Below are 27,992 nucleotides of genomic sequence, written 5' to 3' on the forward strand. Positions count from 1 at the left end.
AATTTTTAAAAACAACATAAGCCTAATATTAAACGACAGCACATCTTTTGATTAATCATAGTCATAGTCATAGTGTTGGGAACTTCAAAAAAATTAAAAATACACTTTTTTTGCAATTTTTAGGTCTCCGCAATTTAAAAAATGACTAATTGACATTTTTTTAATAATAATCAAATAATGAGAATCTATAAATAGTAAAAATCCGACTCCAATTATGCCACTCGAAAGACGAGTTCAAAATCAAGTTTCTCGACTCTCGATTCAAGTATTTTATCAATTTTACACTGAAAATATAAAGGCTTAGGTCGTTAAGTTACTAAGTTTCATTTCAAATTTTGTTAACCGCGGTCAAGTAATCTTAATTTTTACATATTTGTCCTTAAATCTGGGATTTGAAAATTTGGGGAATGAAAATAAAATGTTTGTTAATTCAGAAATAATAACACCTAAAAGGATCCAACGCTGTACCATTCACTCTGTAATCCTTTTTATAAAACTGAAACCCCGTTTTGTCCAAAAATGGACTTAGCAACTTAACAACTTAGCCGACAATAATTGTTTTTAAAACAGAGTTCACATTTAGGAACGTTATTTTGAGTTTTCTCGAATAAATTTCCCAAACAAACTAATTAAATTCAGCGCGCTTTCCTCCCATTAGTTGCCATGACATCACTCTCCGCCAATTACAAACTCCAGACTCACCAATTAGCGCGCTCCATTTCCAGACAACCGCGAATTCTTGTTATGGCTAGACGCCGGTACCGGTAACAAGTTTAAACAGTGTTGTTTCATCAATTAATTGTTAATTATGTGTGTGACAACTGTTGATACTAAAGGTACGTACGGGTATTGTTATGGTGATTCAATTTTGAGAGTTGTGGAAACGCAGGTTCATTGAAAATGTGAAATCAAGTTCCGTCTGGTTGAAAATCTCACAGACAACAATTTGTCGGTTTAATCAAGTTTGTGTTAGATTATCATGTCCCACTGCTTGTTTCTGACGAATTTGTCACATTTTACCTGCATTTTCATGAAATGCCACTAAGCAGTTGCATTGTTTTAAGGTTGTTTTATGTTAAGTGCAACAATTTCGTACATCAGTAACATGTCTTGTGTTTTAGGCAGAAACCGGAAATTAGAGAAAACATCGATCCCTGACTTGTTCCTACATGAGATTCTGGAAGATTCTGGGTCAAAAGTGAAAAAACAAAGTGGCGATGTGGCCAGTCAGTGGATGCAACTTTTCCAGATATGATACAATACCTGTGACTTTTTGTTAATAATTTGGTTGTTGATTGTGACTAGTAGTAGTGCTTTTATGAAAATCTGCAACTCTTTCTAACGGTGTTTACCAAAAACAAAGTTGGAGGTGCATGGTGAGTTTTCAGTCAGTCGATTTTTCTGTTTATTTTATTAGTTTCAAATGAAATAATGGATTTTGAGTGCCAATTTTGAGATTGTGCCATAAATAAGATTGCTTTACATTTCTGCAGTTTAGTTTTTCGCAAAAATAGGAAAATTTAGAAATTTGGTCGGACGCTTCCCGTTCATTGGTTCGTCATGACATCATTCATCCAATCACACTGCTCATCTAGTAACTTTTGGAAGTTTTCAGGAAAACGAAAAAAAATTCAAGTTCCCTTGTTAATGGAAGTGTCTAGAAGATTTGAGGGTGGATTTTTGGAAATAGGATGAAAAATCTGATTTTAGTTCATTTAAAAGTAAGTTAGTCCTTATGGGAAAGTCACCCATAATCTTTTTTTTCTCACAGACGACAGCTGAGTGGAATTTGGAACAAAAACTGGAAATCAAACTGTCTAATGGTTGCAGTGACAGCAATAATAATAATTAAAGGTATATTTCTACTTAATTTGGTAAAGCAGGTTCATTTATCATTTATATTTTCAGTGGTGTCTTCCTAACTTAGTCCGCGTGTGTCGCGATTTAAATCTTTCGTTTAAAAGTGTCGCAAACTAAGAGTTTTTAGTGCGGGCTTTTGTGTTTGACAGTTACGAAAGTGCGAAAATCAAGTTCTAGAGTCGCTTTTAATTCAAAGTGTTGTGGTGTGTGGTTCGTGAACTGGTGCTGGATCAAGAGCCAAGACGATGAAGCTGAGGGACGGGATTCAAAGGGTAAGGATGTTTTTTCCAAAAACCAGAAATCTCTAATTCTACTTCTTCTATTACAGTTGGTTCGTAACTTTGAAGAAGATGACATCGCTGGACTTCAAACTAGCAGCCAAAAGGTTGGAATTTTGCGAATTTTTTAGAAATTAGTAATAATTTTGCGCTTGCGTTTAAAGTGTGTAAAGTGAGTTTAAATGTGATAAAAAAGGCAAGTATGCGATTGTATTTGTTGCATTATAATTAGCTATTTCCACTCTAATTAGTCAACGAAAATTCCGAGGAAAATAACGTGAATATTTGACGAATGAGATTTCAGCGCTTCAAGCTCATTCTGGGGGAAAAAAGCAAGCCATGAGGATGGAAATTCAATGGTAAGTTAGTTCTTATGAGAAATTCATCCATAATCATATTTTTTTAGTTACTGACTGCTGACTGCTGACTGGGATTATACAAAAACTGCAAATCCATTGTCTCATTGATCCCTTTACATAATTTGGTAATAGTTATTTATAATACCTATTTTTAGTGCTGTCTTGTTAACTAATAGTTCGGTTGTGTCGCGCTTTAAATCGTTTAAAAGTGCCGCAAAGTAAAAATTCTTTGTGGGGTTCTATTACTTTTGAAAGTTACATACGAAAGTGTGTAAAAATCAAATTATAGAATCGCTGATAATCTAAAGTGAGTGAGTGAGTGAGTGGTTCCTGAATTGGTACTGGATCCAGAGCCATGATGACACGGCTGAGGGTCGGGACTCAAAGGGTAAGGATTTTTGTTTTAAAATTCCTGTTCGAAACGTGACGTTTGGTGGTTTGTGGTTTGGTTCGGTTGGTTTGCGACTGTAGCCTTATCTTTGCGTGGTTTTTGTAGTTTTCGTACGTGTATAAATAATGATGAAAAACAATATTTGGAATTTTATTTTAGATACGATGGACTTAAAAAAGCTAATGGAAGATTTCCTCCATTTACAAGCACACCGCAAACAGGTCAAGAAGCAAAATATTGAAAATAAAAAAATGGCTCATTTTGCAAGACTTCAAGCCGTAAAAGGCGCATCGCTACTTTGGGTTCAAATATTATTCTCTACTGAACTCCAGTCATTACTTATTACAGAAATTAATAATCAGGCATATGAATTACAACTCTACCGCACAACTATATACAGGGATGAAATCGAGACTTATCGGAGTGACCTCGACCAAATAGAAATAAGTCTTTATGAAGAGGTCAACAAGCCCCATCCATTATTGATTTTTGAAAGCGATGCAGTTCGGATGCAGTTTGAAGCGGCATTCAGGCATTTTATGGAGTACAGGTAAAAATTTTACAATAATTATTGTAGAACATGTTTTATCCAAATACATTTTTTCAGGCTTGAAGCTGATAACGTTGGGGATGAAATCGAGACTTATCGGAGTGACCACGACCAAATAGAAATAAGTCTTTATGAAGAGGTCAACAAGCCCCATCCATTATTGATTTTTGAAAGCGATGCAGTTCGGATGCAGTTTGAAGCGGCATTCAGGCATTTTATGGAGTACAGGTAAAAATTTTACAATAATTATTGTAGAACATGTTTTATCCAAATACATTTTTTCAGGCTTGAAGCTGATAACGTTAAACTCAAGGAAGTTCATTCATAATTCTTTTTTGTTACAGGTAAATGCTTATTAGGATACAAAAACTGAAAATTTGGTGACTTCGTTGTTTATAATTTATCGTTTACTTGTTTGTCACAATTTTATTAATTTTGGTGCGTATTTTTGTATGTAGTTATGAAATCGTTGGAATCACAGAAACGTTCAATTTAAAGTGAATGTTTTTAGTCCCAGTACGTTGGCGTCTGAATAAGAGAAGTCGAAAAAGCTAGATTGTTCAGGTATTTGTTTTTATGTTTGAATTACAATTTGTAAATTCCTTTTTTCAAAATACCATCACTTAGGATTACGCTAACAATCGTAAGCTACTGTAAATGGTAATCATCAAATTCAACAACTCCTTCCTGCTGATATGTCAACTGATTATGAAGAGGCCACCGTCGAGGTTTCTCTCCGTTTGATAAAATTTTCTCTTGAGGTATTTAGTTAATAAAACTATGAAAACACAAACCGTATTCTAATTTCTTTAAACATTTTCCCTTTTAAAAAATAGAAAATGTAACTCTTATATTCTTCTATTCTTTGGTTGTACATATATTAACAATTCAGTAAAATGCACATTATCCCCGTGTTCACTTTTCTGGAAGGAACATTATAAAATTGTACAAAAATATATATAATAAACATTATTAAGCAATCTAATCTAAAAACGAATATATCTTTCTTTTCAAAGACTTAGTGTACGTTGAGTTAGTAAAGAATCCAATTGCAACAATTGAAATTAAGTATAAGATTAACAACGTTATAAAAAGGTGTTCTGTTAAGTAGGATTTGACAGAGAACACTTGTTTCTTTCTGTAAACCATGAGGTACTTAACTCGAACCATATCACTATCTGTTACTACAAAATACTTGTCAGGAATTTCGCCCAGACTACCTTTGTTTAAAGAGCGAGATCTGTTTCTTTCATCTGCAAAGATTCAAAGATAAGTTTGCTGAAAAATACAACAGACTAATTACCTCTGCATTTGACTTTTTCCACATCATTAATTACTTCACAAATGGCTATCACACTATGCTTATTGCCCAAAGCACTGTTTACCCATGATTGTCCAAAAGGCGCGTAATGCGCACTAACTGACAATTCATTTGATAAATAAATGCCATTTCCAAACAGAACTTCCTAGAAAGACAATGCTAAATTTGTAACAACACCATTGAACTATACCTTCTCAAAACTGAAATGTTGCTGTAGTCCCACTTTCAAAATTGAGTAAAAATTATCAATGGCACTGCCATGATATGCTAATATTGTCTCTCTTCCTGCTTGTCTTTTCTGCCATAGAGACTCAAACTTATCATGGTAAGAGACTTCAAACACATAATGAGGCTTGAAAACTGAGCTGACTTTACTAGGAAAAGGAACACTCTCCTAAAATTCTCATTAATGAAAGTCGCAACTTTATTAAAGGACTCACAAAACTGATTCTTTTTAAAACAGGATGACCTCTTTCCAAGAATAGCCAAGTCAAAAGTTTAGTTACATCTTCAGGACATTTATTTGGCTCCAGTGTGTTTAAAGGTGGAATGTTTGCACAAGTTTGTCGCTAAAATGAGATTAAAAAAGAAGTTTTACGAACGATTCTAGTTACCAAATCAGTGAATTTCTTTCCATCTTCGTCAATGTACGACGGGGGAAAAGGACGAAGACATTTGTCAGATCGGTATGAGTTCAAAGCGGCGATAAACAAACATAGAATTAGATCGCAACCCCAAACATTCTTCCGGATTTCTTGGAATAGCTGGTCGATTTGACGCTGGGAAGTCTGCTGATTATCAACGGAGAAAGGAGCAACAAATGTGATGTCCGAAAAATTGTCTTCAGAGTCGTTGATGCCCAGAATCTTGTCTTTTCCAAAATCCATGTTCACAAGCTACAGAAAACATTGAATTTTGTCGAAGATTAAGGATTTTACTGATAAGAAACACCTGAAAAACGTTAGATTAGGAGTGGTTTTAGACAATGGCATTGTCGAACATTTTTCGCCGGTGAGACCGTGGCAATTTCTGATTTGTGTTTTATAACCTCAACGAGATATTGACAAACAAAACAGTGACAGGAGTGCGATAGATGTCGTTGTGAAATTCTACGTTACCGACTCACCGGCAAATTGTCTAAAATTGTCAGACGAAACGAAGACTTCAGATTTCTTAGGCATACAAATACTTAAAAAGAGAAATGAATTTCTTGCGTAATCCTCGACTTATGGTGTTGTCTTCTAGCCCCGCAAAGTAAGTCAATCATTCTTTCCGAAATATCGTGAAGTTGCCATCTTATATAATACTATTTTGATAGACATTTTCGACTAATGTCACAACTTGGAGACTTGGGAAGCGGAGCTGGCAAAGGGGGCGGTGGCGGTGGCTCCATTCGTGAAGCTGGGGGCGCCTTTGGAAAAGCTGAAGCAGCCAAAGAAGAAGAGTACTTTTATAGAAAGGTTAGGTCAAAACTTGTCAACCTGTCACTACTTTAAATTTTAGCAAAGGGAACAATTGTCTAAGTTGAAAGACGATCTTAAGGATGAAATTAGTTTCCATGAAGAGCAGATCAAGAGACATCAAGATGCCATCAACCGCCATAAGGAAAGAGTGAATGATTTGGATAAGAAAGAGTAGCGTCCTGGTTTTGGTTTCACTTAGTAGACATAGCAGTTCATTGTATCCATGTTTAAGGTTTTGTTTCTATGTTTCATGTTTTGTTAATAGGTCTATTTTGAAATAAAGCTTCGTCCTATACTTTGTTTTTGTAAGACGTTTCAGCGCAACTAAAAAAGTTACACTTTTCAATACTATATAACGTATAAGTTACAAGATTTTTTTCACGTTAAAATTTTTTGCAATTTTCCGTAATTTGTGCTGTTTTTTCTCTGTAAGGAAAACACTGCGACTTCCCAGTATTTGTGGAAAAATCGTCTAAATTTAAGCCTCAGGGACTGACATCTGGCTATCAAATCCATGAATTTTTAATTGTCAACAGCGCGATTCTAGTTTACTTCGTCAATTAGTATAATTTTCGCTAATTAGTGTAATTATGAGCGTCCTGGGAAAGCTTGCGTTGTTTGTGATCTGTCAATTTTGAATTTAGCGCTTAACTGCGTGGAGTCGATATCTTGTGGGTATGAGCACAGTCGGTAACTGAACATCCAGTACTTTAGTTGTATTTCTCATTGATCAGCTAGTGCACTGTATGCGTTTCTTGCTTGCTGTGGGGTACCCGTGCCATATTAAGTTACAGGAAAAAAAAACAAATAGTCGAGTTAATTCGACTAGTAAAAACTGTTTTTAGTGATGCATTTAAGGATATGTTCAATACTATGTTGTGCAATCCTCATCGGATTCGCGACAGGAGCACAGGTAAGTTACAGTTTGTCCAATCCTACTCAGGGCCTAAACTCTCGTCTTAGAATCCCAAGCAAGTCTTAAGAAATCAACTGAAAATCGAAAAATGTAGAGGAAACCCGCGTCTTTTTAAGCACATGATTTTAATTTCAATATTGCCGCGACTAACTTGTTCTTTTTATTTGTACTTACGTCAAAAATATTTATGTAAATATGCAAATTAGGAATTAATAACAATGACGATTTACCTAGAAAACTCTTTATAATACACCGAGGATGTATTTTTGAGGTGAAAAAATTTTTCAAGACGGCTACGTAGCGACTGGTATTTGTTTTCCAAGAAAAATCGCTGTTGCAGATGTTGTGTTGTTTACGTCGTACGTACAGGATTTACAGAATCGTTGGCTAAATTGATGTTCAGCTTTAGTCACTGAATCATAAATAAATTAGATCATTTTATAAGTTTGTCGCAAATTAATAAACCCATAGATAACATCAAAGAAAAATCCCCAGAATATGCTAAATTCAGTATTAACCTTTGCATAATAGTATGGTAAAGAAGCATTCCATTAGGACGATTGAGCCTTCTGTATGAGCATTGCAAAATTATGACATGAAGAAAACATTTTAATGCAATTATCTACGTGCCATTTCAGATTAAGTTGAAATTAATTGCACGTAAACATTCCTAGGGTCCAAATATTACACACATAACGTCAGACTACATCTCATGAATGCACAGGACCATCGAGAAATCAGAAATACATTCAAAAAGTTAATTGTTTTGGTTCACGATTTTCGGAAAAGCAAAGTGAAAGTAGCAAAGTCCAGACGCCCAAAGTCAGCACATTCCTAGATAGAAATATTTTTACCATTTGTTCCGCTCCATTTGCTTTAACTGCATCCTTTTTATGTAAAGTGATCATTCAATGTCTTTATATTACGGATATATTAACAAATAAATTGAGAACATAGTCTGGATGTGAGATTTTTGACTTAACATCCGAAATTTCATTAGTGTCTTCTCTACTTTCACGGACATTTTACCCGTTTTACTTCTTTGGACATAAGCGATTCCAGTTCACGTTGATTTGCTGAGAATTCCAAAATGTCATTGAGCTTTCCATTAAACCGATGATTTGTTTATTATTAATAATTAATTGTTAAACTTGACTTCAATTTCAGTATATAAATTAGCAATATAATTGTTGAGGATTTTATTAAGCTGGCAATATTAGTTAAACAAGTTTGTAGAGTTAATGATTTAATTTGTTAGCCAGTTTTAATTGAAAGCTTTGTGTTAAATTAGTTTAAGCGGGTCGTTTATAGTGCTATCAATAACATGGCTAGGTTTTATTTTATGTTTTTTTGGTTTAAAATGAGCGAAAGCTTTTGAATTCTACTGAAAACAAAAAAACAACTGTTTGAATTGCAGCTGTATTAAAGATACGTGAGAGCTTGTTGACTTTTTTATTGCATTTTATTTTTAATCGTGTTTTGGTATAAAAATATTTTAGGATGAATATTTTCAAATTGTTTTTATCCCACTGAATTGCAATTCCGCGAAGTTTCTTTCAACACAAATTAATATTTTGTAAAAAGCCAAAGCTCCACAGAAAAAAGTAATGATTACTTTAATACCATCCAACTAAATGAAGGAGTTAAACAGGTATAAACGGACAGAAGACAACCTTTTGCTACCTGTATTTGTTTAAGCGCCTTGGAGAAGCAAAAAACCAGAACGACTTCTGCAAATGATTTTGTCAGTAATCGTGACTTAAAAGAAGTTTGAAAGTTCTTAAAAGTCAATAATGTCTAGCGATTCTAAAGAAGGATTTCAATCAATTGAAGTTTTTAAACGAAGACTCGTATTTACACCTCCAGAACGGTCTTTCGTTCCAATTTCCTAAAATGGGTAAAATTTTTTCTTTGAAAAGAAGTGGAGATGTCTGCGGGCAACAATATAATATCGATACTGTTGACAATAATGAAGACAATCCGAGGCGATAAAGCTGCTTAAAGAATTTTTTTCATAACAATGTAACGTAATGCCAATAATTTAATTATCACATCCCAACGAAGTTATTTCTTCGTGTAGTATCACGTAATTAAATACGCCAACTCAATAACACCGCAAACCAACCCCGGAGGATATTTTTTATTTGTGTAGACAGATCTACATTTATAAGCTTATTCACCCTCGTGCAAAACCAAATTAGTGGATTAGATGTAACGAAATTATGTATGAACAAGGTGAAAATCTGGAGTGTTGCTGTGATCCTTCTTACATCATTAAGAGTACTTTCGGTGGGATTTAAGAATGAAATATAAGCTGCTTAATTTTCTACAGTTTCGTGCCAAGAATTTTTGGGGGAGACAGAAAACGGATGAATTACTAATCTCTATCCTTGCACTAAAATGGTTTAGGAAGTTATTGTTCCTAATTTTTGGTCCTCTGAGCCGGATAAAGTCCATTTTATGTGTTATCAAAAGCCGGGAAGAATCAGATTGATCTTTTTTCAAGCCCCTGAGTAATGAATGGATTGATAATTAGCAATCAGCCGATATTATTGGTTCGCTGTATACCTTCGTACGCCAGGGTGCAATTTTGTACATTAATGAATATTCCATCTAATTTATCCGTTTATTAAATCGTAATTAAAACAGACGTAACTTCACTAGGTAGTTTATTATCACTTCGGCAAGTCTGTTGTATATAAGCTTAATCAGATTGATCAACATGAATAATTCATAATTATATCTAAAATATAACCCTTTAAAGTGTAATTAGTTTATTCGACGCATTATTGGAAAATCGAATACAGAATTATTAATAGAAAATATTTTGTTATGCGTATTTTACTTGCTGCAACTGTTTTTTGAACGTGTTTAGTTCACTAATTTCATTCCCTTTCACAAAGTTTAAATACAATTGTTTTTAAATAATTCTTAATGTGACGGCTGGTTTTGTGATTGATTTTCAAAAAACGGATGTGCGTAACGACGAAAATACGTCTTTGGAATGTTAATGCTTTGACAGTGACTCCGTGATTACCTCATTGCAGTATTGCGATGCAAAATTTTTTGACTGAAATTCACTCCGAGTTCAAATTTAACAAGCTCCGAGAAAAAGCACAACTTTCCTGGAAAGTAAATAGATTTCTAGCGTAGCGTCAGCTCAGTTTTATATTTATTGATCAGCATTTTTTGTTGGTGTTAATTCGGGTTCTCTGGTGACCGCTGGTGAAAGAAGCTTTAGCCCATGACACCAAGATCCGCCGTTATTAATCGATATTACCTTCTATCATTGTGTAGGTGGTTCTTTCATTTATTCATCAAGGGCAATCGTCATATAATCTCATACATAAAAAGTTATTTAAAGTAGTTAGGAATTCTGAGTGCACTGCTGTTTATTTGTGAGGTATTTTTGGAAACGAGTTACTGCAGTGGTAATGCGCGGGTGGTATGTTTATTGTTTACTTATTTTATTACCGTGTTTGGGGTGGTTATTACAAAAATGATCAATACTTACCCTAGTTTAAACTACAAATCTGACGTAGTAGGGCTTTGCCGTATTTAAACGAGTTTTTGTCTATTGTGTGCAAAACGGTATTGATTAATGGTACGATGACATTCTAACGTTCTGGTATTGAATAGTCGCTTGAATTAGAATTCCTTTTGGAATGTCGGAGGTTTCAAATTTAATTTTTACGGCTAAGAAAATATTTTCCGTCTAATGATATCATCATAGAACAATATATTGTACCTGGAAAACTGTTGTAGGTCATAGATATAGTTTATCTTTCAGTAAATACAAAAACTATGAGGAAATCAAATTGCTTGACGGTTTCACAAGCGACTTTAAATTAAAATTACAACCATCCACTTGTCATATTTAGAGTTTGCCGCATTCGTTTTGTGCAAACTATAAAGTTATGTATTTTCCTGCTGTTGCTTTGTAAGCACCAATAAATTGCATTCTGTGAAATATTGAGAGTTTGTCAGTTGAACAAAGCAGTTGGAGATTTATTTTTATCAGAAAAGAATTCATTTTCTTTCTCCTAGAACGATCCGTTTGTAAATTTATTTTATTCGCAGAAAAATCATACTTCCAGAAATAATTGAGGCAGATGCTTTTGTACTTAGCAGAGAAGCTTCAAAGGAGCTCGTTATACTAGCAAGACTTTTACTGTCGTTTGTGTCAAGCTTCAATGCTTGCTCAGAATGCCTTAAACATATTCAACAGCAGGCTTCAAAAAATCATTTTATCATATAGTACTGTTGATATCATTGCCACACCCATATTCACACATTACTGCTCAAAATCATATTCCAATCCGATTGATTTAAATTAAAATTACGGAATTGCTACAAAATAATAATCACTCAAATTTCGGATGATGATAATGGACATCTTAAATAATCTCGTATTTACAAAATTATTGATTGTGTAATCTTAATTCTTTGATGTAGATAGCAAACCTTAATTAATATCTTATCTCGAGAGTGCAAATACAAATTTTCCTCTAGGTGTGTTATTTATTAAAACTGATTTGGTTTTTATCCATTTCTGAATGATGGGAGTTTCCAAATCACAGTTACGTGGGTTCTAATTCTGCAGTGTCATGCATAGTACAAACAAAACTGTATTTTGCGTTTGCTCAATTTTTGTTTCATTCAAGAACCTTCATTAAAATGTGACGAGATCTTCTCTTAACTAATTACAAGACAAGTCCACTCTGATTGCTTTGGGTACGTTTTTAATTGTATTTTAATTAAACTTTTTTGATGAATCATTTTACTCGAATTTGTGAAGGAACGGAAATCCCAGAAAAATGCTTCAAGAAATGACAGGAATTTAAATGGTTGAAGTATAATTATACCAACAGGTTTACTCGTATATAGAGCCATCGCCATCATTTATCAAAGGTCGTTTTGATGACCTACTTTGGTGTCCAGCACGGGAACCAAAATTGTTGATGCGAAGTAGGGTTGATTATATTTCAGCAATTAGAAACTGTACTTGCGAAGTTTGTGCAAATTGCTATCTATCCGGCTCAGGGGACCAAGACTGTTGATATTTTACAAGAAATAATGTGTTTTTACAAATCTGTTAATGATTTCATTACTTGTTATGATAAATTGTTCTTGAGAAGTAATTGTTAATGAATGTGCAACCATAAAACATGTTTATTGTCGCTGCAATAAACGACTAATTAAGTATGGAGTTAAAGTTAAATCAGTAGCTGCGTTTCGCAGTTTTGACATTTTTTGCATACTCTGTGATAAGCCACCTGTTACTCATACTTGCAGTAGTTTTAATTCCATAAACTAGAACATTGCTACCGATTGAAAAAGAAAGTCTGACTCTGACTACCCACGTTTCAAGGTTTGTTTTTCAATTGACCGTCAAAATTTTGTTTTAAAGTTATAAAAATGATGGGGAGAGAACATCTTCATAGTTCCGCAAAATCAAGTTGTTTAATTTATTGATGAAGGTCGTAACCAGTTTATTTTCGCACAGAAAATCCAGTGTTCTTTGAAATGTGTCACGTTCACTGAAAAAATGAAATTGCATTAATTTATCAATTAAGAAAACGCGATTCTGTTTGTTTTGCGTAAATTTATTATCACAAAGAAGTTGTTTATGAGATGTCTTCTAAGAAGTTTATCATTAGCGACGACGTTTTCATTAAAACTTCGATGTTCATGAATTAAGAGTTATTTTTGTATTGGCTGATCTCCGACACTTCGATTATTTGATAAAGACATTTTATATTATCGTGTATTTCGGCTGTGATTTTATTGTCACCACTAAAATTAGTTTAATGATAAAAAATAAAGTTTTTCCATGCTTTTGCAGACAATTCGTTGTCTTTTTTTACACGGAAGGTTAGCAAGTGTTCGTTGCGTGATTAAAAACTTAAGTTCCGATTAACTTCCTCTATCAAGCACGAACTGTCATTTACATATAAATGTGTTATTCTCTGGATAGGTACTTGGGTTTCTTGAATTTATTAAATATGTTGTACGTGATGGTGATTAACCAACTCTTTGAATTAAAATCGCTACATTTATTTTCGGAGGTGGTAAAAGTCGAATAAACCTCATCCAGTTCATTCGTTATCGAATTCCAATTTCATTCATATTCAGATAGAGCTGTTTCAGATTTCAGTTCTGTTTGTGAACATATTGTTTGCAAACTGGGAGTCTCTTGATTAACGAATTCTAGTTTCACACAAGTTCGTATGCAAATGTAGGTTTTTTTCTTAGACAAAATTTCGAGATGTGGAATTTGATTGAAGTTGCTCGAGATTTGATTTTGCCAACTGAACCGAAGTTTGCTTCGCTGATTCTTAAATAACATAATTTAAATAAAATTCATAAGATTACGTGCAAATATGGACGAAATAGGAATTTAAAAACAGGTTTAATTAAAATCTCCTGTAAGCGACGTTTGGGGGAGTTGTATTTGGGTATTTCTAGAAATGGGCGATAAGGGAATATTTCATGATATAAAAATTGTGTTTTTGTAGTTTGAACATAATATTTCCGAACAAATGCCTGCTTTCAATTTGATGTCTGACAGTTATTCTCGCAATTTTGGTAGCACCAATATCCAGAAAAAGGTGATGAAAAACGGTGAAGGCCATTGTCTTATTTCTGGGGTTAGGGATTCACTTTTGGCTTTATCAGCAAATTACTTGCAATGACTAATTTTATAATGTGGGCTATTTTTACGTAACTACCGATTGTGGAATTATTTCAGGAATTTTGGAAGTTGGCGTCAATGTTTTGTCAAAATAAATTTCACCGAATTAGATTAATGAATTACGAAATGTGTACATGAACTAGGCAGTGGCCAGAGTCGTTAGTCTGATGATGATGAGACTGCACCGTTTATTTTGGCTAAATGATGTTTAATTTATCTGAATCAATGTCTACACAGTTGATGGAGTTCAATTCTTTGCAATTATTTGTTTACTTTTTGTAAACGAGTCATTCTGTCGAGGATGTTGAACTATCATCGATTGCTGTTCGACATTTCTCTTGTAAAGAGGGCTCCAATTATCAAAGTCAATAGAAATGGTAGTTGTTTTCCTCAAAATCGTAAAGTTTATCAGTATCTAAATTATCTTGCATGTGTTTACTCTGTAGAATTGCTGTCCAATGAGATATAATAAGTAAATTGCCAGAGTTGCAAGCTTTTAGCGGTGGATAAAATCCCGCTGCATTTTCTTCTTTTATTGACTGACGATGGCCTGTGGCGCATACTTTAGAACTACCTGAACGGCGTAGGTCGCCCATCCTTACCATTTGTGGTGACCTACTAACCGTATGCACCTTACATAAGCCGAATATTTCCTTTTGTTTTGTTGGTAGGAAGGTTACGTCATCCACTATCAAAACTAAAAACGACATGTCTCAGTTTGGCAAACAGGAAAACATGTGGAACATAATATAATTAATGTGTGCTCGATATTAATTTCCTAACGATCATCATTTGCCAATTCCTCCCTGTATACGTAAATCTTTACTTGGATCATTTATTCCAACATCATATTACTAGTGATGCTTCCCTTTCAAACTGAATCACCTTAGTTTTCTCTTCGGGTCTTTGTTCTGTGCTCATCTTTGTCACGACGCTCGGCAATTTCGCTTTTAATTAACTTAATTAAATTTGTAAGCGATCTAAGACGAAATGTGTTATGTTTGCTATCACAAAACGAATTTGCGAGCAGGTGTTCGAAAGGTTAAGAAATTTGACCAAATTGCTCAACCCGCCCAAATCTGCTTCATGAACTCGATTTTAAAGTACTTTTAAAAGTAAATCACAATGTTTTAACCTCCTAAAACCAGGACTCCCGGACGAAAATCTAGAAATTGGATTAGTCTTGTGTGAAAAACAACGAAGGGAGCGTAATTAACAAAGACAAAAGGTGGAGTTCAAGGAAAATCAAAGAATCAAAGGAACGCAACATTGTCCTGTTTTTAAATTTAGGCTTTTGAGAAAAATATAAACAACGTCTGAAAATTGTTTTGTTATTGCTCATCATTTCAGCGAATGATATTCATTCCGATAACTTCGGAATGGAATTAATCAATATTTTGACTTGAACAGTTATCGCTTGTCTTGCTTACGTGGAAATGAAATTAAACTATGTAATTAAAACGTCAGAAAGTCACATTTTAGATGTTAAACTCGTTATCCAGTCACAAATAGTAAAAATTTTATTGCACGATTTAACCAATATCGCAAATCACAAATCTTCTGGAGTATTGATTCGCAGGTTCATTATCTAATGGCTTCCTTCAAAAAGAGAGGCAAAGAAAGTTATTATTATTGAACGGGATATATTCGTCCTTCAGACCACCAGAAGTCGAACAAAGGACTCTTCTGTTGCCATATTTAAATTCTTTTATTGTAGGTCTCCAATTATATTTCAGCAGTTGTAGTCAAAACTCATAACTTCCTTTAAAGTATTAAGCGACAAGTCAACGATTTATATAAAATAATTCCCTAAAGCTCTAGTCGCGAACTCGGATCGTTGCATGTTTAACTTTTGATGTTATTTTATTTAAGAGTTATAAAGTAGCTAGTAAAACTAGAATAAAGCGACAAACTTTAAAATAACTCTTAAATGGCATTTATTTACTGGCGCCTCTTTGCACGTCTACCCTCCGACCTTCATTAAATCAAAAAAGCTGCTATATTTTCCATCTCACGATAACAATAGTTAAATTTGATTGTGATTCAATTGGGTTGTTACGATTTGGATCACTCTTATTTTTACAGTTTGACTCATTGGATGGGGTTATCAACAACGAATTTTATCTTATTTGCAAATTATTCACGTTACTGAGAATAAAGTTTTTATTTTGTAACGGTTCCACTTACACAGCTCCGATTTTTTCTTATTATGATTTTGTAAACGAACTGTTAAAGATACACTTTCATCGGATTTAAGTGAAATTTCATATTTGGATAAGGAAGGAAGCTACAGTGAGTGATCGTGCTCGAGACTGCGAAATTGTATGCTATGATGCATAAAAAATAAATTACCATATAATTGCCGGTTTTATGTGCAAAGAATAATTCTATTTAAACTTCGAAATTCGCATGACATTTTAAATTATCGTAATTAGTGAAGTTTTATCGATGGAAAAGTTTGGAGCGGCGTAGCTGCAGGCAACAAAACATTGTAGTGTTACATTTTGAAATTTCAAATGGGATTTGATCTTTTTTTTATTTAAAAATTAATTGAGTTCATGTGATATTTCTGACAACCTACCTAGCGAAGTAAAAATGTTAGCAAAGAAATCGTTGCTTTGATGTTAAAAATCCAGATTTTGTATGTAGGTGGATGTAATTCGAGTGCGATATTAATTTTTTACTCGCCCTCCAGTGCAAACAAACCCTGTGAACTTTCCCCACGCAGTAGATTTATTGTGAGCGTATATCTCGTGTAATGAAATCTGAAATAAAGATAACCCGCCTGTGAAAATTTCATTTCTTTATTAATTTGTCAAGCCGTTTTTAAGATATTTAATAAGTCTCCTGACGGTTTTAAGGGAAAATTGCCTGACATCCTGATGGGTATAAAATTTCGTAGCTAGTCGCTCGATGTTGCGGCTTAAACTTTTCTCATCAACACATTTTTGACAAAGTTTGTTTGATCTAATGGTGGTTCGACATTATATAACGTTTTTATACCGGTTGTTAGAGAAAAAATTGGAGAAGTTTTGTAACGAGCTCAAATAATGACAAGAATTTTAATTAATGGCGCATATTTAAGCGCAAAATTGGAGATTGTTTAACTAGATCATACCTCCAAATTTAGACCAATCGTAAATTATCTAAATATGGTCGCCATGATGCAAAGGATTTTATAAATGGGCATCCGCGGGAAGCAGTAGCTGAAATAGATTTTTTTAATTACTTGCGAATAAAGTTTCTGTTCACTGGGATTTAGAGCAGACTTATCTATTATGAAAAGTTCGAACTTTGCATTATACGTTGCGTTATTGTACACAAACCTCTATTCATAAATGATAGTAAATATTTATTTTATGATTAGTTTAATGTAAATCCATTTGATGGACGAGTTACTGTAGTGGAAAAAGACACCACTTCACTACAAAATATGAAAGCTTAACAAAAAGATCGTGTTGACTAAAGGAAGAAGACATTTTTGCCACTTCGTTTGAGTAGATTGAAGATTAAAGGAAAGTGGCATCAATATTTTTTCAGTTCCTTTTCTAGTCTATTTCGTTATTTTGGCGCGGGTTAGTTTTGCCCAATTTATTCTTCGGAATCTGAAACATCCTGAAAATTTGAGACCAGATGTTGAGAATAAGTCAACGAGCCAAGAAAACAAAAATTTAATAGACAAGGAAATGGAAAATGACACTTTCCAGTGCAGTCAGCCTCTTACTAGACGTGTCTTTTATTTTCTTTGAATCGATGAATTAATGCTTTTGGCGATGCTCTTAATTTTATGTCCTTAAGACCGTACGTGACTTGACTTGACGTTTTAAGAAAATTGGATTTGATGGATCGTCTTTAGCGAGACTGTTTTCCGCTTTGATTCGCACAATTTAGCGCAATAAAATCTGTTGTATTTGCGTCATCGGTGTTAGAAATAAGTGAATTTGAAAGTTTTCGAGAAACAAATCTTGAATGTTTGGAACGTCAATTGTGTGCGGAAGAGCTATTTAATTTCAGTGTTTGTTTAGTTTGGATTATTAGCAGAATTAAGTTTATTTGCGAGTTTTTGTGAAATTCAGAACTAATCAAAGATCAGTTGTCGAGGTGTTTTAGTTTAATTATAAAGTTAGGGCTCAGCTTTCCATCCTGTCATCGGAAAATTCTTGGAACACACTTTCAAAGTAAGTTTATCGATGAATATAATCAGCGGAAATTACACACAAACTTTTCTCGAAGTACGTATTTACCGAGATTCCCCTTGTGCCCCCAATGTGAAGTTAATGAAATTTTCTTGTCAAACTAGCGCCTTTCCATATCTTTTAATCAAAGTCGACGACAACTAGTATCAAGCGTAAAGTTTAATCGTGTCATCATCGCTCTGTATCAAATTTATTCAAATCGTGGAAAAATTTGCATAAACGACGTAATAACACTTATTTGCAATTTATAAACTCTTGGTTTATTGATTTGCATTTCGCTTAAACGAAAGTATTTTTATTGACTGAATTCCCAATTTACATGGCACTTGAACGACTTCGCTTTTTCAGCTCAAACTTAAAAAATATACAAATCACCAGAGACTCAACAACATAGCAAATCGAGTTTAAGTAATCCCAAGTGATCGTGATGGCTATCATAAACTTTATTCATGCAACAAAAGCAATTCTACTTTAATAATACTCCCAGTCGTCGAAAAAATACCGGTATTAATGCAAACAACCACAATGTAGACATTTCAAACTACTTAAACACACGGCCGTATTGTAAATGTCATAAATGTTTTATGCACTTTGGTCATGGAAATCGCTTCTTTTGCGGCGTTGTCATAAAGCACTTACCATTTTATTATCATATCAAGAATCGTCCACCAACGTGGTGGAGATATAGCCCGTAAAAGTGACTCCAATGGTTGAAGCTATGAAGACGCCAAATTCTCAAAAAGTTAAGATAAGTTGCAGTGAACATATTTTATATTGCGAATTTTACGGTCTTGTTGATGTTACGCATTAAATGGATCAAGTCGTAAAAAGCTAAAACTGGAATGACGTATGAAAGTCTTAAAAAGTTGCGGTCAGATTCACACAAGTTTTGTTCAAAAAATCGTAAATATACTCGGGGAAAAACAAAAACCTCACTCACATCTCACATGAGTTTAATTCGCGCGTTAAACCGTAAACATAAGTTACACAAGATAACTCGAATTTGCGTTTTTCCCGTTTTTGGTTATATTTTATTATCGATTTTGACAAGGCAGCTTCCGGCGGACTTAACGGGGTTGAATAATATGTGGTTTGAAAGGGTTATCCTTGCCTGTAAATTACAACTGTGTTTAATTAAAACCAGGCTTTCTGATTAATAGCCACCAGAATCGTCTTAAGATGTCCTAAGAGATTCTGGAAAAGTAATTTCAAAGTATTTGACCATAATTGATCGAGACTTGCACCTGACGGATTATTTTAACTCTTTTATAGCGGTATTGATTTTGAGATTAAACTTTTGTCAATGGAGGCAAAAATAAAATGAAATTGTTCGCGTTGCATGGGACTTCGGAAATTTCATTAAAACAAGAAGAATTTAGTGTTTTTTAATCGTGGGTTATGACGTTGTTTTGCTCATAAAGTGAAAGAATTTGGTTTATGTACAACAATTTCATCTCGTTGGAATACCAATAGAGATTCTGACTGTTGACTGCAATGTTGTTTTCATGCAGATTCTGAAGTTTTTCTTAATCCATTACCAGTTTTTTTATTTCGTGCAAATTTCTAAACCCTGAAATTAAATTCCGAGATTGATTAAGTAGTCTCTAAAGGAAGCTCCACGATAAAACGTTATTGGTTCTTACCGTTTTATGTTATTTCTTAGTTTTTATGAAGTTATCTATAGAACTGCGTCGTAAATTGACACACCTATGAGGGAACGCCGCTAAATGTTCTATTTTGTTGCCTGTTTATATTTTTATAATTGCGATTATCGCTATTTCTATGTACCTATGTAATGTCTGAGTCTCATCACAACGATAACAGATATTACATTTATCTTTATTTTGTTATGATCATAATAAACTTACTTCTTGTTATCAGTTATTAAAAACTGTCTATTTTAAAAGCCCTGTTACTATTGTAATGTCGAAGGACACTATTATCGCTGTCGAAGTTTTGAAAAATTTTCCAACTTTTTAAAAAGAAGACACTTTCGATGTTGATGCAAATTTTATTTCGGTGTGGGTAGATCATTTTCAGTGGCATTTAAAACATTCGCGAAATTACCGTGCGTAATTAGATTTTTCAATCCAAACAAACGTTAAAAAATAGTGTACCAGAAATAGATTTAATCAAAATAATGAACGGATCAATGTCTACATAATGCATACTTAACATGTTTATACATTTTATATTGTGTTCTCAGAACTATAAATAAATCTTGTAATGTTTTAATTTTGTGTTACTATTGTTTAATTGTTTGACAGCTAATTGTTACAATGTTGGGGTTTAAAAAAAACTTTTAATATCGATAATTTGATCAGTGATTTGATTTGCGTTTTATGATATTTGTGATTTTTTTCAAGATTACTTTCAAGTACACTTGATATTTGACCCACCGCGCGATTTTTAACTTTTCTATATTTGGATACACAGAAAACCAAAAAAATTTCCCTCTTTCATATTCATCATTTTGACGTTTTAACTGTGATTGAACGGAATTTACTGCTTTATCATTTGATTCGGGCTAAGCTCCCGGAAACGTTATTTAGCACGTTTTAACTTTTTAATTCGTGACAGATACGTATTGAAGTTTGCACTGTTTTTCTGCACCTTTGTCTTGCGAATAAATTTAGTCTAGCATAACGATTTGCAAAATACATTGACTGATGACTAGTGTAACTAATTATTTATGTTAGCTCGAGGGTTAATTGATGGATCTGTCGATAATTCATTCTCTAGTATGAAATATGAAGTAAACGAGAAATAAACACATGGAAATGCATTAAAACTTTACTTATGTGACATCAAATAACTGACGTTGATAGTGGTAGATAAACATTTGTCCAGATAGAGTTGAGTTCACATGTATTTTTTCAGAAGAACCTTCCGTCAAGTACGATTGTCTCTAAATATCTTTTGTTTATTTATGATTTAATATAAAATACTAAATTCCTGATAACGTACGTAACGTCGGTATTAAGTTTATTTAGTGTCGCAATTTTGATTTATTATAACACATGATATTAAGTGTACTTTTTCATTTATCATCTAAAAATACCTTGAAACATAAAAACTGGGATTTTATATCTTTGAACCATTGAACCTGTGCTATCTTCAAAAATCTTGGTAGCCACACAACTTTCTGGTTATCTAAAAATATACCGGGGCTTCCGTAACAGGATGTTTAAATATCAGTTTTTTTAATCTCACACTTTTCGGATTGTTATCAAATTGAAGCTTTTAGGGTTAAGGTGACAGTGATGGCATAGTTGATTGTCAATATCACACAAAACCGGTTTTGTGTCATTTTAACTAAATCGTCAATATCAATATAAGAACTGGTTTTTCGTTGTGACGTCATAAGTATTGCACATTTGTGAACTTGGTATTGACAATGCAGTTTTTTTTCTCAATGAATAAAGTCGTTGGACTGAAACCTGGGACAACGTACATTCACAATGCCATTTCCTGTCAATATGCAAAGGAGACGTCAGAATATTTTTTATTGGACACCGCGGCAAAAATGGTTTTCATTGTTTAATATGTGCATGATGACACATCCTAACAATATACTAACGTAAATTGAAATGAGCACACTCAAGAGTTGTGGTCAGAAATAAATATCGTAACCTTGACAGATAATATTTGAATGATAAAGGGACAAGTACTGTTAGTACTTTTGATTAATAACATAATTTTCGAGTGTTTCGTTTTATAACTGTCTAGATATACAATATCATATCACGTCGTAAATCTGCAGTTAGTTTTGCAACGCATTTGCAAATCTCATATAAAAACGGATTGCTTGGTAAACTGCAATAAAAATCGAACCATAAACACGTTAATTTTTTTATCATGCAGTCATTTTTGGATCAGGTACACTTCGAATAAAAACATTTTACGCGATCTTTTACCACGATATATGACAGTTTAATTGTCGCCTCAAGCCCGGCTCTTTTCTATGTTCACACGGTTAAAATCTCTTCATTCCTTTCACTGAAATTCGTCTATTCAAGTCAGCAGATTTATTTACCGCAGAACAAACTCCCGAATTTAAAAAATATAGAAAATCTTGAGGGGCATGTGGAAAATTCGGAAGCTTTTATAGAAAGTAGTTCTATTTTAGTTGGTGTGATATATTTAGTTCGAAGAAGCTGATGTACAACTTGGAATAATCGAATGCTTTCTGATAGTGGAGAGTACGGTCATTCGTTTACCACAAAAGTCGGCAATAGATCCAAATAAGTGTGGCTAAATTTACGATAGGGGATGTTTAAAAACACGACAAAATAAAACAATTTGGTCTTATTACATGGGCTGAAGTACAAACAACTTAGTAGGGTTAACGGATCTAGGTTTTAAACAACAAATGTTTTTCTGTTAATTCAGTTTCTAAACAAGTTCTTACAGTTTCATCCTCGCTCTGATGATGGCGAAACACGTGCCAGCGTTGAGGTTTTTCGTTTTGTTTTAATTAACACAACACACTTAACATATTACGATAATTGGAGAGTTATTACGATTGAATTATTACATATGATTTGTCAAAATTATAAATTCTGGGTTAATGTTCATTTAGCTTCAATTGATAACCAATCAATTCATACAATATCTTCTCTTGATTCATGAGAAAAGTCAAATTTTTGGGGTAGTTTGCTTCAGAACGGGATTTGCATAAACAAGAGGTTAAGGGATCCTTGGATTGCTGTAATCCAATTAATTTATTTCAATTGCTGCTCCCGGGGATGTAATCTAAAATTCATTTTAAAGTGCGTTTACACGGCTGACCCGCAACAACTGTTTACCATTACGAAAACAAATGTAATTATAACATCATTACAATTTTAAAATATTAAGATAAGTTATCATCTGCAATTTTGTGCTTTATTACATCAAACAGGATCTTAAAATTTCACACATGTTCGCTGTAATTACATGCAGAAGCGTCATTTGTGTCATGCTGCGGCCAAATTGTTTTAATATTATATTCATGATTCATTGCCAAACTCCGAGAAAAATGCGTTATGAGAAAAATGTCATACAAAGTATTCCGTAATGTGGAGTATTTTACTCCGGCCAGTCTTGCTTACTGTCATAATTCTGTATTATATAATTCGTATCAATTTTCATTGAAAGGAATTGTATTTCTGCCGAACGGGGTTAAAATTTCTACTGACCAACATTTGAAACCGCATTTTTGCAATTTTCCGTGCATGCATTTACGTTAAAACTAAAAAAACGTAGAAAGTCAAAAATTCAGGTCACTCAATGATGAGTAAAGATCGCAGTGTAATTAAAAAATTGAAGGCTTCTTTTCCCAAGCGGATTTTGTAAAGTTCAAACCTAATAAGTAAACGGTTTACTTTCAGCTCTGTTTATATTTTAATATTCCGCTTGACATCAAAGCGTTGAAAAAGTAGCAAGTAAAAAAAAGTTGCTATAAATAAAAATTATGCAAGTAACGGATGTTACAAATGAGTTATTAAGTGGCGAATCGTAATTTTATTATTTATTATCTCGAACGTTATGCGATATCGGAAATCTTTTGCGGTTGACCATCTGCCGAATCAACCGCAAAATTGCCACTCCGCGGATGACGGAATTCTGTACACTAACTAGACGTCATTTTGTTTCCCTTTGTCCTAATTTTTCCTCTTAGTTTCGACTAGCACCCCAAAAGTGAGCTAACGGAATTTAAATGTATCGCTTTTAAGAGCACTCTGTAAAGCAAGAATGTTAGAGGGGATAACACTAGACCTTGTAGGAATCCGATGCTGTGACATGTACTTTTCAAAGTGTTTTAAGCCGACTTGTTAGGAAAGTGTGTGAAAGCAAACAAAGTATCGAATACAAAAAGACGATTTTATGTGGAGGGCGCGTAATCTCCGTCTCACTCAACCACCATTGTTGGGGGTAATCTACTGGCAATGCCAATAATTAGTCTTTGCTTTGCCAGCGCGGATTCTAAATGGGATATCAAGAGAATTCATTGTGTGTATGATATGATAATGTATGAAATAACGCCAACCCGCTTGGCCCAACGTTTAATTAAAACGCTCATGACAACAACGAAAACAAAACTTGTGGAATCGACCCTGCGCTAACGAGGTGAAGATTTAAAACACCAACAGGCTAGTGGATATGAAAATGTTAAAAAAAATCATACGCCGCCGTCACAAAAAGTTCCACGGCGGTATAGAAATAAACTCTGTTTATTACCATTTCAATTGATCATTACCAAAGTTATGAACAATGATATCAACACGGGAATCATTTTAACTTGATAATGATCTGTGTAAGTGATTCTTAAAAGCAACCCTGTTAAAATGAGACAAACTACGACAATTGACCAACTGAATTCTCGGGCACAATGTTTTTGAAGTTTCCAAAGATGTACAAAATCAATAAAACTAAGCCAACCTTCTCTATATAGATATAAAGTTTTTTGACCTAGTCCTGGAGCGTTACGACCCGTCACTCCTTTTTGTCATTTTATTTTACAACTGTTGACTTACGCCAATTCCTAAACGTAAAGATGAAGTAAAAATCGTCCAGTCCGCGAAGGAAAGGTGTATGTGACAACAAGTGTAAAACATTTTAACATCTTTAATTATATAAATACCAGTGATACAAGGTCTGAGTCGATCCAAAGGTGACGCATAACGCCACACCTCCAAATTATCGGATTTTCATATATAACTAAATTTGTTTATACAAAAATCTCAAACAGTACGGTCCTGTCGGGAGTAGCGAAACGGATGCTGCAAAAGCAGCGCAGACAATTATTGATTAGTCCTGCCTTTTGGCCGCCATTCGCACCTCATCCTGCAGTACTGCTAGCGTGGTAACAGGGAATACATTTTAATTTTTCTTGGACTTAAAAGTAGTATCAAGTGAGTACTATTTAAATATCCATTGATATTGATATCTCACGATTTCGCCCTTCTGACAGTCGCGACCTACTTTGGAACAAGTCCTTAAGGAATTGATATGAGATGTGACAGTTGTTTTTTTTATTTTAAGGGGAGTGGACCACGCAACAGTGACATTCACTTCACTGACGATGCAGATATCGAGGGTAGTGGGGGTGCTGGAGAGGTGTCCCAAGATTTGGAATCAAGTGGGTCTGGGTACGGACCAGATGATGAAGATACTCCAGCTGTGAAAATACATACTAGTAAGTTGCAAAATGATAAAGTGTAGTTAATTTTAGTGTGTCTGTAATTGTTGCCGATTACGTTTTCAGAGATAAACTTTTTTTATGTACAATCAGAAAGGTTATGTTATCACTTATCATTATCAGTTGTCACTTTTTAACTGGTTAGCTAACAATGTGTAAAAAGGCGGAAAGTGGTTTTGAACAAACGTAAATTTTTATTAAATAAATGAAGCAATGTTTTAGTGCGAAGCCCCAAAAATAAAATAAACCAATAAGATACTGGAAAATTCCCTTAAAACATTATCTAACTTTATTTAAACGTGTAGATGACCCACCGCCGGAGAGTATATCTCCGAAGGACCCTCAGCCCCCAGAACGTGAAGACACAATTGAGCAAGAACCAGCAGCGCCCAATCCAACGAAGCACCCAGAAGTGATCATGAACAGGAAATCGGAAGACCGCCATACCTCATTTTTCGCTCAACCTGGAATTTTGGCGGGTATGTTTTTAGTTTTTTTGTGATTTTTTTAAGTATTTTTGTTGTAGCTGTTATTGGTGGTGCAGTCGTCGGCCTTCTTTGCGCCATATTGGTGGTGATGTTCATCGTTTATAGGATGCGTAAAAAAGACGAAGGTTCTTATGCATTAGGTGAACCGAAGCAATCGCCAACAACAACTTCATATAGCAGAGGTACCAACAAGGAATTCTACGCCTGAAAATAGTGTTTTTGATAATGGACTTAACCTTGACGATCTGCAGTGGGTTAGTCTGAAAAGGACATGCTAGGGACTGAATCTCTGCTTGTAGTGCAGCTTAATTGTCAAATATAAACATTTACAAGACATACTCATAAACAAAACGCACACTTTAATAAATTGAACGCGTTTGGTAAATTCATTATCTAGAATACGTAATTTTTCTTTGTTTCAGTAACTTTCAATTATTTTTTATAAGAGTATTGAGGAGTTTTTTAAATAAGATTCGGTCTAATTGCCAAAAACTGCCAAGGGTGTGAGTGAAAGTTCATGTGTAATGAAAACGGTTCATTGTTCTGAAATAAATGTTTGAAAACATGTTAGTTCAATCATCGCATTTACAGTGGAATGTGTATATATTAATGTATCAAACAAACAAAAACACTAAATGTTTTTCGTCCATTTTATCTTTGGGTGTATAGTACAAATTTCTACAGCTCCAAAGTTTCGATAACTTTTTTTTGACTGCTCTGCTTGATATTGTTTAACGTACTATATGCTCAAAATATACTTAAAGGTACCTATTTAATATATAATAGTAATAATTAAAGTAATAAAACAGATGACAAAATAACCCACATAGAAATTAGAACGACAAAGATAGACGATGCAGGTTTTTGCAGACGCTCATAATTGGTAACACTTCAGAAAAGTAACATTCCGCTTTCGTAAAAATTCTCGTTGTAGCTTTTTACTTTTATTACTTAAGTCTATTTATAATGAGCCTTGTAAACTCCTGCAGTGGAAATGGGAAAATCCGCGACTTTTTCGCTGACATTCCCATTTTCTTCTCTGCCAATGAATGTTGCTCTGCAGGTCACATAGTGTAAATATAATAGTAAGCATTGCAGCTAAATAATAAGCATCTAGTTTGCAATATACACCAGCACTGCATACTATTATACATAATTACGTATATTAATAAATTGTTTTTATATTTATTTAACCATTTATGTTGATCGGGAAATATTAATATAACGTGAATTATATATCTTTACTACTTCAATAACATTTTTTATTATACTGATTGTAGCTCTTCAATGACAATTGTATAGTATTGAATAGAATAAAAAAGTATGTATGCACGATGTTATAAGTTGGTTTAATAATACAAATCAATGTATATAAAATTGGTGTAAATCGTGAAACACTGACTGCTACTGATGTTATTAAACCTACTTAAGAAATGTTAAGTTGAATTAGGTGATGCATATGTTTTAAGTATATGTAACTTTTGGATGGAAAATGTTCAATACTTGTAGCAACATCATGTCTACATACTCATGTGTACAATCCGGTTGTAAATAAATGAAATCTGAACAGAAGTGTTTTAATTAAAAAAACAAGTTATTTTTATCCGCGCCCCATTCCACTTCTATTTTTTTGACCCGTCCTTCTATTACGCCTCATCATAAACTCATTGTCTTGTAAACACAAGTAATAAAATTATAACTGCCGATAATAAAATTGTTTTCAACCTTGACTGATTTATTTTAAAATTGGATTCAGTGGCGACATCTAGATACAGACTTTTTCTGGACTACATACTGCAGAGGGCGCCACCAACTGTATACATGTATACTCTGCGATTTCTGCCCTTTTTTACCAATTTTCCATTAAAAAAATTGTAGGTAAATAATCAAATATGCATACAGACTTGGCAGCACATCTCCACACAGACAAATGCAACGAATTGATTCAACAGTTGCATCAGTGTCACCAAGAGGTTAGTTGGAAGCTCCGGTATAATAAGTTCACGTTTTTCCTTTTAGCACACGTTCAGAAAGTTTCTTGGATTTTGTAATAGCATGGATACTGCAGTTACGAAGTGCTTAAAGGAAGAGAGGCTGAAGCGCAGACAATTAAATTACGAGAAGTCTCTACAGACCAAAGCAAAGCTCAAGATGTTGTTTGACCAAGACAGGCAACAGGAACAGAAGAATTGAACTCATGAATAATGCATTTTTAGTTTTTGTAAATAAACGAACCGTTTTTGTTCAAAATTATCGGTTTATTTGCCTTCAAAATCTTCAAAGAACTGATTTT

General features: G+C 33.9%; 5 protein-coding genes across 9 annotated transcripts; 4 read left to right on the plus strand and 1 right to left on the minus strand.

Annotated features, from left to right (window-relative positions):
• Window positions 1-1,170: 1,170 nt before the first annotated feature.
• Window positions 1,171-4,231, plus strand: LOC148167066 (uncharacterized). 5 transcript variants are annotated; one of them, XR_015770884.1, is made up of 11 exons: window positions 1,171-1,376; window positions 1,616-1,721; window positions 1,772-1,854; window positions 1,909-2,132; window positions 2,189-2,497; window positions 2,545-2,885; window positions 3,048-3,438; window positions 3,496-3,666; window positions 3,724-3,782; window positions 3,950-4,002; window positions 4,066-4,231. XR_015770884.1 is itself a non-coding variant. In XM_088047746.1 (10 exons), exons 7-9 carry the CDS (start codon window positions 3,053-3,055, stop codon window positions 3,764-3,766), a joined length of 600 nt encoding a protein of 199 aa, XP_087903872.1. In that variant the 5' UTR covers window positions 1,171-1,376; window positions 1,616-1,721; window positions 1,772-1,854; window positions 1,909-2,132; window positions 2,189-2,497; window positions 2,545-2,885; window positions 3,048-3,052; the 3' UTR covers window positions 3,767-3,782; window positions 3,897-4,231. The 5 variants fall into 5 exon arrangements, 3 of the variants coding, with proteins under 3 accessions (XP_087903872.1, XP_087903873.1, XP_087903871.1); XM_088047746.1 differs by having other exon boundaries at window positions 3,897-4,231; XR_015770883.1 differs by having other exon boundaries at window positions 1,172-1,376; window positions 3,724-4,002.
• Window positions 4,232-4,280: 49 nt separating this feature from the next.
• LOC148167067 (protein mono-ADP-ribosyltransferase PARP16-like) lies at window positions 4,281-5,844 on the minus strand. Its single transcript, XM_088047744.1, has 6 exons — window positions 5,760-5,844; window positions 5,374-5,710; window positions 5,200-5,328; window positions 4,950-5,153; window positions 4,742-4,904; window positions 4,281-4,691 (listed from the first exon to the last, which is right to left on the minus strand). Exons 2-6 carry the CDS (start codon window positions 5,644-5,646, stop codon window positions 4,420-4,422), a joined length of 1,041 nt encoding a protein of 346 aa, XP_087903870.1. The 5' UTR covers window positions 5,647-5,710; window positions 5,760-5,844; the 3' UTR covers window positions 4,281-4,419.
• A 77-nt stretch (window positions 5,845-5,921) lies between these two features.
• Window positions 5,922-6,517, plus strand: LOC148167068 (ATPase inhibitor mai-2, mitochondrial-like). Its single transcript, XM_088047748.1, has 3 exons — window positions 5,922-6,013; window positions 6,078-6,219; window positions 6,263-6,517. Exons 1-3 carry the CDS (start codon window positions 5,961-5,963, stop codon window positions 6,395-6,397), a joined length of 330 nt encoding a protein of 109 aa, XP_087903874.1. The 5' UTR covers window positions 5,922-5,960; the 3' UTR covers window positions 6,398-6,517.
• Window positions 6,518-6,896: 379 nt separating this feature from the next.
• Window positions 6,897-27,271, plus strand: Sdc (Syndecan). Its single transcript, XM_088047544.1, has 4 exons — window positions 6,897-7,135; window positions 25,055-25,208; window positions 25,517-25,690; window positions 25,738-27,271. The coding sequence occupies exons 1-4, from the start codon at window positions 7,070-7,072 to the stop codon at window positions 25,905-25,907; spliced, it is 564 nt and encodes a 187-aa protein (XP_087903670.1). The 5' UTR covers window positions 6,897-7,069; the 3' UTR covers window positions 25,908-27,271.
• Window positions 27,272-27,487: 216 nt separating this feature from the next.
• LOC148167070 (COX assembly mitochondrial protein 2 homolog) lies at window positions 27,488-27,949 on the plus strand. Its single transcript, XM_088047857.1, has 3 exons — window positions 27,488-27,522; window positions 27,578-27,672; window positions 27,719-27,949. Exons 2-3 carry the CDS (start codon window positions 27,592-27,594, stop codon window positions 27,890-27,892), a joined length of 255 nt encoding a protein of 84 aa, XP_087903983.1. The 5' UTR covers window positions 27,488-27,522; window positions 27,578-27,591; the 3' UTR covers window positions 27,893-27,949.
• Window positions 27,950-27,992: the final 43 nt, after the last annotated feature.

The sequence above is a fragment of the Gnatocerus cornutus genome, chromosome 10 (assembly GCF_029298725.1).
Source record: "Gnatocerus cornutus isolate USDA-ARS CGAHR chromosome 10, icGnaCorn1.1, whole genome shotgun sequence".
Classification (NCBI taxonomy): Eukaryota; Metazoa; Arthropoda; class Insecta; order Coleoptera; family Tenebrionidae; genus Gnatocerus; species Gnatocerus cornutus.

Coding starts and splice junctions, on each gene's coding strand:
- LOC148167066 (XM_088047746.1), top strand. CDS start 3,053: ATGGACTTAAAAAAGCTAATGGAAGATTTCCTCCATTTACAAGCACAC. Junction 3,439..3,495: donor AGGCATTTTATGGAGTACAG/GTAAAAATTTTA, acceptor ACATTTTTTCAG/GCTTGAAGCTGATAACGTTG. Junction 3,667..3,723: donor AGGCATTTTATGGAGTACAG/GTAAAAATTTTA, acceptor ACATTTTTTCAG/GCTTGAAGCTGATAACGTTA.
- LOC148167067 (XM_088047744.1), bottom strand. CDS start 5,646: ATGGATTTTGGAAAAGACAAGATTCTGGGCATCAACGACTCTGAAGAC. Junction 5,329..5,373: donor GAAAGAAATTCACTGATTTG/GTAACTAGAATC, acceptor ATCTCATTTTAG/CGACAAACTTGTGCAAACAT. Junction 5,154..5,199: donor TTTTAAAAAGAATCAGTTTT/GTGAGTCCTTTA, acceptor TGAGAATTTTAG/GAGAGTGTTCCTTTTCCTAG.
- LOC148167068 (XM_088047748.1), top strand. CDS start 5,961: ATGAATTTCTTGCGTAATCCTCGACTTATGGTGTTGTCTTCTAGCCCC. Junction 6,014..6,077: donor TTGTCTTCTAGCCCCGCAAA/GTAAGTCAATCA, acceptor CTATTTTGATAG/ACATTTTCGACTAATGTCAC. Junction 6,220..6,262: donor AAGAGTACTTTTATAGAAAG/GTTAGGTCAAAA, acceptor TTTAAATTTTAG/CAAAGGGAACAATTGTCTAA.
- Sdc (XM_088047544.1), top strand. CDS start 7,070: ATGCATTTAAGGATATGTTCAATACTATGTTGTGCAATCCTCATCGGA. Junction 7,136..25,054: donor GATTCGCGACAGGAGCACAG/GTAAGTTACAGT, acceptor TTTTATTTTAAG/GGGAGTGGACCACGCAACAG. Junction 25,691..25,737: donor TCAACCTGGAATTTTGGCGG/GTATGTTTTTAG, acceptor TTTTTGTTGTAG/CTGTTATTGGTGGTGCAGTC.
- LOC148167070 (XM_088047857.1), top strand. CDS start 27,592: ATGCATACAGACTTGGCAGCACATCTCCACACAGACAAATGCAACGAA. Junction 27,673..27,718: donor TGCATCAGTGTCACCAAGAG/GTTAGTTGGAAG, acceptor TTTTCCTTTTAG/CACACGTTCAGAAAGTTTCT.